Below are 12,642 nucleotides of genomic sequence, written 5' to 3'. Positions count from 1 at the left end.
CTAAACACATTCCAAAATGGAGATTATTCCTTGGTGGGAATTCAATCCATCCATACCTTCTTATCCCAGTCATTGGATGCAACTTTTCCATCGGGCAATTCCAAAATATCAGCCTGAGCACGGCCTGCCTGCACACTCCAGGTGTTGAGACAGGACAAGGAATATGTGGAATTAGTCAGGATGAAATTCCAAAGATTTTGACTCGATGTTTCCATGTTTTTTTGCTCCATGAACACCGATTTTCCCTTTTTTCCAGAGGATAAACTGGCAAAGTCTCCTCCAGACAGGAAAACACCTCAAACAATGTTAAAAAACACTGGAAAAGGATCAAATCTCTCCTTCTCCGAACCTGGCACGGCTTAAAAAGATCCCAGCAATTCCTTTGTTCTGGGAAAAGGAATTGGAAAGGTGTTGGCATCCCACTGGCTGAGATTCCAGCTCATTGCCAATTCCAAGGAGAAGAAAAACTCTGCAAACTCCAGCAATCCCAAATAGCATCATTCATGTCTTGTGGAGCACTCCTGGCACACCTTCCAACAACTCCCACCAGTGCCAAGGAACGGAATCTGGGAACGCTTCCCACATTTCGGGAGAATTGCAAGGAGATGTAAAGGAAAAAAAAAATAAAAAAGGCCTGGATCAGCTTGCAGCTGGGAATAAAACCAGGACTAAGGGCTGGGATTAAGGGTTTGGAAAGGCAGGGTTAAGGGAATCAGCACAACGGGAAGCAACGATGGGAACTTCCAAAGAGAAGGGAAGAGAGCTAAAAATCAGGGAATGTTTAAAACTGGACCAAAAGGCACTGGGAAAAGGGGACAGCCACTAACCCACAGCTACCTGAGGGACTGGGGACAGGAGCCAGGGAATGGCTCCAGTGCCAGAGGGCAGGGATGGGTGGGAGATTGGGAACTGGGAATTCCTGGCTGGGCTGGAATTGCCAGAGCAGCTGGGGCTGCCCCTGGATCCCTGGCAGTGCCCAAGGCCAGGCTGGACACTGGGACACCCTGGGACAGTGGGAGGTGTCCCTGCCATCCCAGGGTGGCACTGGAGGGGATTTGAGGCTCTCCCAACTCAAATCATTCCAGCAGCTGATGGCTCTTCCCAACAACACCATTCCAACCCAAATCATCCCAAGATTCCATAGCACTAAAGGGCTTTTCCCAATTTCACCATTCCAGCCCATCCATTCATGGAATGGCGGTGTTGGGAACCCAACTCATCCATTCCATGGATGCCACTGCACTTGAAGGCTCTTCCCAACACCATTCCAACCCAGAACATTCCATGATCCTGTAGCACTGGGAGGCTCTTCACAACATCGTTCCAACCCAAACCATTCCAGGATTCCACAGCACTCTAATGCTCTTCCCAGCTATTCCACTCCAATCCAAACCATTTCAATTCCCTACAAGGGAGTGGTTCCTGGATTTTCCAGACCTGAAGGAATTTTTGTCTCTTATTTAATTCATCTTTCTTTGGCTCTGGTACAAATTCCCTGGATTTATTTTCCACAGCACTCTAAGGCTCTTACCAACAACACCATTCCAACCTAAATCATCCCAAGATTCCATAGCACTAAAGGGCTTTTCCCAATTTCACCATTCCAGCCCATCATTCATGGAATGGTGGTGTTGGGAACCCATCCATTCCACAGATCCCACTGCACTTGAAGGTTCTTCCCAGCTACACCATTCCAACCTGAACCATTCCAACATTCCACAGCACTCAAAGGCTCTTCCCAACACCACCATTCCAACCCAAACCATCCCATCATCCCGCAGCACTCAAAGTCTCTTCCCAGCTACACCATTCCGAGATTCCATAGCACTCAAAGTCTCTCCCCAGCTACACCATTCCAAGATTCCATAGCACTCAGTCTCTTCCCAGCTACACCATTCCAAGATTCCACAACAGCAGAAGGCTTTTCCCAACACCATCATTCCAACACAAACCATCCCATGATCCCACAGCACTCAAAGTCTCTCCCCAGCTACACCATTCCAAGATTCCATAGCACTCAAAGTCTCTTCCCAGCTACACCATTCCAAGATTCCATAGCACTCAAAGTCTCTTCCCAGCTACACCATTCCAAGATTCCTCAACAGCTGAAGGCTTTTCCCAACACCATCATTCCAACACAAACCATCCCATGATCCCACAGCACTCAAAGTCTCTTCCCAGCTACACCATTCCAAGATTCCTCAACAGCTGAAGGCTTTTCCCAACACCATCATTCCAACACAAACCATCCCATGATCCCTCAGCATTTGAAGGCTCTTCCCAGCTACACCATTCCAAGATTCCATAGCACTCAAAGTCTCTTCCCAGCTACACCATTCCAAGATTCCATAGCACTCAAAGTCTCTTCCCAGCTACACCACTCCAAGATTCCATAGCACTCAAAGTCTCTTCCCAGCTACACCACTCCAAGATTCCACAACAGCTGAAGGCTTTTCCCAACACCATCATTCCAACCCAAACCATCCCATGATTCTGTAGAGGTTGAAGGCTCCTCCCACTGCACCATTCCATGATTCCACAACGGTTGAAGACTTTTCCCAGCACCACCATTCCAGCCCAAACCGCTCCAATTCCCCCCACGGGAATGTCCCCTGGATTTCCCAAACTTGCAGGATTATTTCTCTTTTGTTGTAATTCCACTTCCTTTGGCCGCGGTGCAAACCCCCTGGATTTCGCCAGCGCTTTCTCCTTAACGATGTATTTACCTAATTAGCATAATTGTCTGCAATTATGTAATTAGCGTTCATATGTGTAATCATTGGAACATGTAATTAGCGCTAATTACGCCATTAAAGCCCGCGAGTCAGAAATATCTTTATCATTTTGATTGACAGGCGTATGGGAAGGGGGGGGAAGGAAAAAAATCCCACTCGTTATTTTTATCCCCTTGAATCACGAAATCTGCAGGAGGATCCAGGATTCAGCCCAGAATGGTGCCGGAATTCTTTGAAAATCTGACATTATTGATCCAAATGAAAACGAGGTCATCCCGTTGGAAGAGGAGGAGAAAAAACCACTCAAAATCAAGGAAAATTCAGGGAAGTGCAGCAAAATTTTTATGGAAAAAAGAAATTAGGAATTATTTAGAACTATTTAATTTTTCATGTCCAATACTCGAATATGAAAATTAAGGGAAGAGTCCCCAAATGCAGCAAGATTTTTCTGGAAAAAGAAATTCAGAATTATCAAAAATAAGGAGGAAAATTCAGGAAAGAGGCACCAAGTGCAGCAAGGTTTCTCCGTAAAAAGAAATAAAGAATTATCTTGAAACAGTTAATTTTTAACTCTAAAATTCACATGATTTGAGGAAGAGAAACAATACAGGAAAAGAGAAAACAGAGAACAGCTGTGGGATTTTTCAGTAAAGAAATTAGGAATTATCTGGAAATTTTTAATTTTTAATTCTGCTATTGACTGGATTTGAGGAAGAGAAACAATACAGGAAAAGAGAAAACAGAGAACAGCTGTGGGATTTTTCTGTAAAGAAATTAGGAATTATCTGGAAATTTTTAATTTTTAATTCTAATATCACTGGATTTAGGGGAGAACAATAATACAGAAAAAGAGAAAAACCTTATGAAAATTGTTCTGTGGAGATGCTGCTGCATCCTAAAAAAGGATTTTTAAACTCCTTGGATTTTTAGGCCCTCTGAGAAATCCAGATTTATCTGAAAACTCAATATTTAGGTTCAGTTTGTTTTGTTTAAACATCTGTGCTGGGGGCCTGTAGGACAGCACTAGAACAAACATCTGGCACGGAATGATTTAATTGAAACAGTAAAAACTGGGATTTAAAAAAACTTATTTTTAAATATTATCCCTTTACTATTAACTATTACTTTCAAATATTGACCCTAATGAAATATTTGAATTTATTTCAAGTTCAGCTCTTCTAGGTCAGGGTGCTTGGGCTTTTTAGAAGTTTATATTGTAAAGACAAAAAAAAAACTTAAAAATCAAGTGGCTGAGCTGCCCAAAAATTTGGAAGGAGTAGAGGGGAAGCCTTTAAAAAGAGAGATTTGGAAATAAATATTAGTTGGAAATATAAATATTCCTGGCTAAAGATTTTCCAGCCTGATGAACTCCACTGCAGCATCCAAGTGTTCAGGTGAAAGGCAGCAAAATCCACCTGGAGCTTCCCAAGTCACTCCCAGCTGCCCGAGGAGGGAGGAGAGCTCAATCCAGGAGAAAATGTTATCCATGGAAATGTCAGCATGGAGATTCAAACATCCCAGAAGGATCCTGAGAGGATGTTCTCCCATCCCAGTGGGAAAATCCCAATTTGTTCCAATTCTCCCCAGCAGGTACCTCAGCTGGGTGAGCTTTTGGGAGCAGAATTTTTTCCCTTAAAATATAAAAGCAACAAACTCCAGAGCCTTAGGAATTCATGGAATCACAGAATCCTGGAATGGTTTGGGTTGGGAGGGATTTTAAGGATCTTAAATCCCACCCCTGCCATGGCAGGGACACCTTCCAGTGTCCCAGGGTGTCCCAGTGTCCAGCCTGGCCTTGGGCACTGCCAGGGATCCAGGGGCAGCCACAGCTGCTCTGGCAATTCCAGCCCAGCCAGGAATTCCCAGTTCCCAATCTCCCATCCATCCCTGCCCTCTGGCACTGGGAGCCATTCCCTGGCTCCTGTCCCTCCATCCCTTGTCCCCAGTCCCTCTCCAGCTCTCCTGGAGCCCCTTCAGGCCCTGCCAGGGGCTCTGAGCTCTCCCTGGAGCCTTCTCCTCTCCAGGGGAACATTCCCAGCTCTCCCAGCCTGGCTCCAGAGCAGCTCCAGCCCTTGGAGCAGCTCCATGGATTTCTCTGGATCATTCCAGCAGCTCCAGGTCCTCCTGCTGCTGGACCCAGAGCTGGAGGCAGCTCTGCAGGTGGGATTTCATGGACAACATTCCTTCCAGAGCAATGGGAACCATTCCTGACATTCCTCCTGGAAAAGCCTCCGGAGCGTTTCCTTGGGAGATCTCCCTCCAAAGCCACCAGCACCGCCTGATCTGCATCAGCTGCTGGTTTCCCTGGTTACCAAATTATCCATCTTTTCATCCATGCCATTCCTTTCCAGGCAGACCTCCCAGCTCCAGCCTTCATTCCAGAGCCACCCCCATCCCTGTGCCACGAGACTGGAATGGTTTTCCATGTGCCCATGGAAAAAGAGCTCCTGGTGCTTTATCCCAGAGCTGCTGCTCCAGCCTTTCCCGAGCCCGTCAGAGCCAGGGAAATACAAACTGACAGCACAAAGGGAAAACAAAACACTGCAGAGCTTTGGGAGGGGAGGAAACAGACGGAAAAGAGTCAGAGGACAAGTGTCCATATTTCAGGAAAAGTGGAATTTTTTCTTGTTTTCCTCAAAGTAATAGGAGAGTTCTGCTCTGTGGGCACTGGGAATTTTCCATATGGGATTTCCTGCACATTTAAACTGCCCAAATGTCAAAATGAGACTGCTCTGGTGCCACTCCCCAACCCAGATGTCATTCCCAGCTCCATGAGATTCCCTCCAGGCTCATCCCAATGATTGCTGAGGCTGTAACAAGTCTGGGCTCGATATTCCCAACAGAGGGAATGGGATTGAAACCCAAACTTCCCTTCCCTGACGCTGCTTTTTTTCTGGATTTAACCTCTTTGGATCGAACCTATTTTAATCTGGATTTGACGTCTTTCCCTCAGCACTTCCAAGCCCTTTTTAGGAACCTGCAAACACATTCCCTGTGGAGAGACAACAGCCACCTGGAAACTGGAAAAGTGACAGGAACTGCTCAGATTATTCAGGATAAAACAACTGAGGAGTTAATTCCTTTTTTCAGCTTGCAAATCATTGGAATCATGGAATGGTTTGGGATGGAAGGGACATTAGGGATGAGCTCAGAGGCACCGGTGGCTCATTCCCAAAGATCCCGGTGCAGCTCCAGGAGTCCCTTACTCCGCGCTGTGGATGCTGTGATTCCTGCCCTGGATTTTTGGCACAATTCCTGCTCCTCCCTCCTGGCAGGCAGAGCAGGGCAGGCTCGGAGCCCTGCAGAGCTCTGCAGAGGTGTGAATTCAGGTGCTGTGCTGGGGGAGAAAACATCAAACAAACTCCTCTGAGCAGCACCAACGTCACGTGAAGCCTCACCACAGATTGCTTTTCATGCCAGAGCAGGATGGAAACGTTTTTCCTTGCTAAACTGGAGCTTCACCGAGTCAAACATTCAGGAAAGGGTTTTTCCCCAGCATAAAATCCAGGCTAATTTAGTCATGAGTCAGGCTGGGTTTTGTCAGGTGCTCAGTGAACATTTGTAAAGTCTTCCCGTGAACTGAGGAGTGTCAGATGGAATCAGCATCAATTTTCCTAACAAGGCTCCAATTACTGCTCCAAGGAGCTGCAGAGCGGGGTGGGAAAGCAGCTGCTCCTCCCGTGTGAGGGACCCCCACCCCCCTTCCCTCGGCCCCATCAGCGCTTGATAAGAATTCTTATCAATTAAGACCAAAACCGTGGCACTCACCCTGCCTCAAAGGAGCCTTTTATGTCTGACTCACAGCTGATCAAAGGGAACAGACTGTGGGGTTTTTGTTGGGGGTTTTTTGGGAATGCTGCTTTTTCTGCTCTAATGGATGGAGTGCCAGGGAATGGGAATTTTTCCCTTCCAGGCATTGATAAGGAGAAGGCAGGATCCTGTTCTGCAGTGTCGGAGGAGGCTCCACTAATCACGGGGAGTAATTAGGGGGTGCATTTGAAATAATTAAGGGGTTTTTAAAACGTGCCACAGTCACCTGGGTCTGTTCATGGGGAGAGCTCGGTGCTTTCCAAGGAGTTTATGAGTGACAGGATAATGGGGAATGGCTTTAAACTGACAGGGAATACTGGGAGGGAATTCCTGGCTGGGAGGGAGGTGATCTGCTGGGATGGAATTCCCAGAGAAGCTGTGGCTGCTCCTGGATCCCTGGAAATGTCCAAGGCCAGGTTGGAGCAGCCTGGGACAGTGGGAGGTGTCCCTGTCCATGGCAGGGGGTGGCACTGGATGGGCTTTAAATTCCTTCCCATCCAAACCATTCCATGATTCCATTAATTCCATATATATATATATATATTTATTTATATATTTATATATTTATATTTTTATATTTAAATATAAATATATAAATATGAGCTTCAAGGCCCCTTTCAATCCAACCATTCCCTGCTCTGTGTCACTTGGGTCCCCCCCTTTGGCCACCCCAGTTCCCAGCAGGCAGGATGTGTTTTCCCAGGCCCACACCCCCCCTGGAGCAGCATTTCCCTGCCTCTGCTCCGGGCTCACAATCCCGGGAAGTCGCCGGGATCTCCTGGCAGCTCCAAGGGGAGCAGCTCCTGCTGCCTCAGTGGCATCAGCACAGCACCCAACTCCTACAAGTGGGAAGAAAACACAACCAAACAGAGGCAGGGAGAAATTCCAGGGCTCCTAAAAGCAGATCCTCCCCTGCTTTGCTTCCCGGGAAAGCCACAGATCCATCACGTTCTTCACACCCCAGCAGCACCGTGAGCACTCCTGGATTTTTCCGGGAGAAAGGGATGTGCTCTGATGGCCCTGACTGGAAGAAGGGTGGCAGGAGGATGTGAGGAGGAGGTGGGATCTCGTTGAGATGTGTTGCAACCTCCAAACAGGAAAAAAATCCCCGAGTGTGCAGCTTCCAGATGGTTGGAATGACGTGTGGCGCTGGCAGCTGCTCCTTCCTGAGCCTCGGGAATGACAGGGGACAAGAGTGGGGAGGCAGCACCTGGGAGAGGGGGGGACGTGGTGGGAGGGCCAGAGGTCACCCTGCAGCACTGGGAGGGACAGGGAGAGGACTTGGACACTGTCCCCTGCCAGCTCCACACGTTTTGCTGCCTGGAATGTGCTATTCCCACCGGGATAATGTCACCCGAGGTGGGACAGCACTTGGAGGTGAACCACTGGAACAATCACAGCCAGGGAAAGCAAACCCCAAGGAGGGGGAGGTTGGGTTGACAAACAAGGTCTTTATAAACTCCTGGAATCACTGAGATTGAAAAGCCATCCAAGACTGAATCCCAGCACTCCCAAGGCCACCACTGACCCATGTCCCCAAGTGCCACATCCATAGGGATTTTAAATCCCTTAGGGATGGCGACTCCACCACTGGCCCAGGGCAACCTTTTCTATTAAATTCTTCTTTGTCTCCAGTGTAAAACCTCCCCTGGCAAACCTTGAGGCCATTCCCTGTTGTTACTTGGGAAAAGAAGCCTGGACACGCCTTCCTGTCAGGGATTTCCCATTCATCCTTCCGTGGAAAACCAGGAATTCAAAATCCCAGCCAATCCCTGCTCATCAGATGCCTCTTCCTCTGCTCCTCATAATCCAAACGTCACTCCTCACTTTGGAAAGTCTCAGGTTTTCTTTCCAATGACTGGAGCTGACAGCACGGGTGAGAATTCCCAAGGAAAATCAGGAAAAAGCACATTCCTCAGTGCTGGGCAGGAGAGTGTCACCAGTGGGGATGAAATGTCACCTCTTAGCTACTCAGTCCAGGAAATCCCTCATTTGTGTCCAGGGATAAGTGGCCTTTGGATATCCTGGCACATCCCTGTGGAGCTGGAGAGAAGGGACAGCCCAGCCCTTGGATCCTGGATAAAATCTGGAAAAAGGACAGATCCCCACAGGGTGATCCTGCTCCAAACTTTGCAGGATTTTATCCAAAAATCAAACCAGCCTCTCCTGACAGCTGTAATTTATGGAAAAAAAAAAAGGCTGCGTTCACCTCGCCTGAGCGGGGATAAAGGGTTTTAAAAATTCCAGCCAGGAAAATTATTTCTATGGCAACTAATGGTGCATTCCAAAGCTGGGTGTGAGAAGGTGGGAAATCAGGAATAACAAATATTAATCACATGGAACATCTCAAAATCACTCCATGGATAACAAGCAGACATTGGAGGATCTGTTGGGATGCTCAGAGCCTGGTGTTTAATTAGGAGTGAGGTGAATTTTTGGGATTAACAGGGCAATTGCTTTTAATTCCCCTTCTTTCTGATAATTCCCATATCCTTATACTTTTCCTCCCAAAAACCTCATTGATGCTGAGAAGACTCCATGAAAATTTAGAGGAGAAATTCCAGAAAATTCCCAGCAATTGAAAAGTGCAACCACCACTCTGAACATGGGAATTTCCCCGCCTGGAAATATCCCCAGGGAAAAATTTGGGGGCACGTGGTGGGAAGGGCAGCAAAGAGAACTGAAAAAATGGGAAGATTTGATAAATCTGAAGATCTGTGTTCAAAGGGAGCCCCCCCAGAGTGGAGTCACTGCAAGGAGGACTTGGAGCAGATCAGAGACATCCCTGAGTCATCAGATCCCAAAGAACGACATCCATTGATCCCAGAGTTAAAAGAACAAATGCTGGAAAGACAAAAAGGGGATAAATGTGTGCTTTGGTGAAGGAGGAGGGAGGAGGGACAGGAGAGAAAAGGAAAGAAAATAGAATTTTTTTTCATTAATTCATTTCTCCTCCCAGAGCCATCACAGGCAGCCTCAAATCCTACAGATTCGAAATCCTTGGGAATGTTCAAGGCTCGGAGTGGAAAATACCCCTGCCCATGGGAGGAGTTGGCACTGGTTCATTTTTAATCTCCTTTCCAACCCAAACCATTCCACGATTCTGCGATTTTACAAATTCCCAGTCCGGGGCTGTTTAATTCTTCCATTGCTTAAACCAAAAGGAGTTTCCATGCAAAAAACAACTGGAAAATTTGAGAAATGTGGAAGTGTGAAAGCATTCTTGGAATGCACAATTCCATATTTTATAACCCCATTCCCCAGCATCTGATCAAACAGCAGCTGGAAAACAATTTCCATGCAATTTGCAACCCAAATCTGACAGCATCCTGTGGAAAAATCAGGAAAAAATTGGAATACCGGAAACACTGTCCCTAAACCACCACAGAATAAACTTCCACTACTTTGGCTTTAAATCTTCCCTTTAAATTGGAACAATCATGGAATGAACAGCAGAGAGACAGCAAACCCCTCCCCCCTGGAGGAGCTCCCGCTGAAGGTCTCCAGGAGAATTCCCTGCTCCCAGTTCCTGCCTGTCCCTTGCAATTCCAAGAACAAAGGGTTTAATTCATCACCTTGGAAAGAAAATCCCTGGTGATTATCCTAATTAAAAGGATAATCCAAGGTGTCCTGGCCCAAGGGGGTCACACCCGGGGGATGCAGCAGGAGTTGCCAACAATCTTGAGCTTGATCAACTAAGCTTAGGCCAGGAACAAGCTGATTTATTCCCAGGTAATTCTGGTTTATCCAGCTGCAGGTGTGAAAATCCCAGACAACAGGACAACTTTAGGGATTTTCATCCAACAATTGTCACCCTTAAAATTGTTTTCCCTCTCTTTTACCAACCTCCATGGAAATGAACCACACCAGGAATTTAAAGCACAATATTGCTGATTTTGACACCAGATTTTCCAAAACAACTCTCCAACAATTGTCATCCTTATGATTGTTTTCCCTCTCTTTTACAACCTCCATGGAAATCAAAAACCCCAGGAATTTAAAGCACAATATTGCCAATTTTGACACCAGATTTTCCAAAATAACTCTCCAACAATTGTCACCCTTATGATTGTTTTCCTTCTCTTTTACAACCTCCATGGAAATCAAACACACCAGGAATTTAAAGCACAATATTGCAAATTTTGACACCAGATTTTCCAAAACAACTCTCTAACAATTGTTACCCTTATAACTGTTTTCCCTCTCTTTTACCAACCTCCATGGAAATCAAAAACCCCAGGAATTTAAAGTACAATATTGCTGATTTTGACACCAGATTTTCCAAAACAACTCTCCAACATTCCTGCTGTTGACGTTCCCCTGGAATATCCAACAGCCAGGTTGGATCCCCCACCTCGATCCCATTGGATCTTGCCCACCATGAAGACTCTGAAGGTGAACCCAGCTCGTGGAGGGTCTGGGGGTGTGGAGGGGACAGGTGCGGTGGGCAGGGACTCACCTGTGGCCGGGGGTGGCCGGTGACCAGGCAGGTGAGCTCCAGGGTCTCTCCCTCGCGGATGGTGTAGACGCGCTCCGAGTAGCGCTCCTCCTCGATGTTGCAGGCCAGGCCCGAGTGCACGATCCGCACCGTGGGGGGGGCTGCAGGGCCAGCAGAAAAACGGGATCAGAACCACATGGATCACCAAATTACGGGATGTTCCAAGTTGGAAGAATCCCACAAGGATCAAGTCCAGCTCTCAAGGAAATCAAACACGACCTTGGCATTCTCAGCTCCATAATCCAACTAACCAAGCCTACCCCAGACCACTCCACCCCTGGGGCTGGCCTTGAGCTGGGAGGGCTGCAAGGCCAGCAGAGAAATGGGATCAGAACCACATGGATCACAGGATTACAGGATGTTCCAAGTTGGAAGACTCCCACAAAGATCAAGTGCAGCTCTTAAGGAAATCAAACACGACCTTGGCATTCTCAGCTCCAAGATCCAACAAACCAAGCCCACTCCACACAACCCCACTCCTGGACATGACCATGAGCTGGAGGGCTGCAAGGCTAGCAGAGAAATGGGAATAATGTGGATCATGGGATGATTGGAAGTTTTGACTTGGAAAAAATCCACAAGGATCAAGTCCAGTTCTTAAAGGAATCAAACATGACCTTGGCATTCTCAGCTCCATGATCCAACCAACCAAGCCCACCCAGGCCACCCCAGCCCTGGAACCAGCACTGAGCGTCTCCCCTGTTCAGTTACTCTTTGTTTACTCAGCACATACTCATCACCACAAGAGATTTCCATGGTTTTTATTAATCCCTGGCAATCCTGCGGATGAAACCTTCAGCACTCCCCGCTTGCGTTCCAATTTTTTTGTTTCCATTTCCAAAATGAACTTGGCATTATTGTTTTTATTCTATATCTTCCTAAACGCATTATCACACTCGTTATGCAAATGAAATGACTTAATTAAAGCAGGAAAATTAAGCAGGGGAAACAGCGGCACTGATGCTGCTGCTCCCTTTCCAAATCCTGTCAGCGGGATCAGGATTTGGAGCAGGAGTTAAGTTCAGCCAGAACCTTGCTGTAATTTCCTTGTTGGTACAACCTGTAGTACAGGAATTACTCAGATTTACACCTCGTAAGTGTAAGGAAACCACGACGTTCCTGTTATTACACCTGCATAAATCCCAGCTCCATTTCCACGAGTCTCCTCAGCACATTCCCAGCTCCACGATTTCGCTTCTGAACCATGAAATTCACAGCTATGACAATTTCCAGGGAGTGGATCGATAGGAGAAGGAAACTGATTTACACACCCAAATAAAAGCACAGAAACTAAAGGGCACGAAGGATAAAATGGGATTCTGTGGGATTGAAACACTTGGAATTCCATCCTTTCTGTTCATCCATGTGATGCCATTGAGCTCCCAGCCCCATTCCCCATGGAAGAGCCTCAAAATTTCTCCCCAGGCCCTTTGCAGCAGCTGGATCCCATTCCCAAGGCTGCTTTGCCAGGGAAAGTGCTGCCGTGCTGCCCAGCACACCAACCCTGCTTCTCTGATTGTTCTGCAATTCCTCTGCTAGGATCCACATGGAATTCCTGGGATGGAGGGCTCTGGTATTCCTTCAGACCACTCCTCACCA

General features: G+C 47.1%; 1 protein-coding gene across 1 annotated transcript in view; it reads right to left on the bottom strand.

Annotated features, from left to right (window-relative positions):
• Window positions 1-12,642, bottom strand: part of MDGA2 (MAM domain containing glycosylphosphatidylinositol anchor 2) — a 209,427-nt gene that overhangs the window by 137,790 nt on the left and 58,995 nt on the right. The window contains exon 2 of the mRNA XM_050975522.1: window positions 11,005-11,144. Coding sequence (XP_050831479.1) covers window positions 11,005-11,144 — 140 coding nt within the window. The remainder of the gene's footprint in view (window positions 1-11,004; window positions 11,145-12,642) is intronic.

Source organism: Serinus canaria, chromosome 5, assembly GCF_022539315.1.
Source record: "Serinus canaria isolate serCan28SL12 chromosome 5, serCan2020, whole genome shotgun sequence".
NCBI lineage: Eukaryota > Metazoa > Chordata > Aves > Passeriformes > Fringillidae > Serinus > Serinus canaria.
The sequence above is the reverse complement of the archived record's forward strand: the minus strand, read 5'-3'. Positions and strand labels throughout refer to the sequence as shown.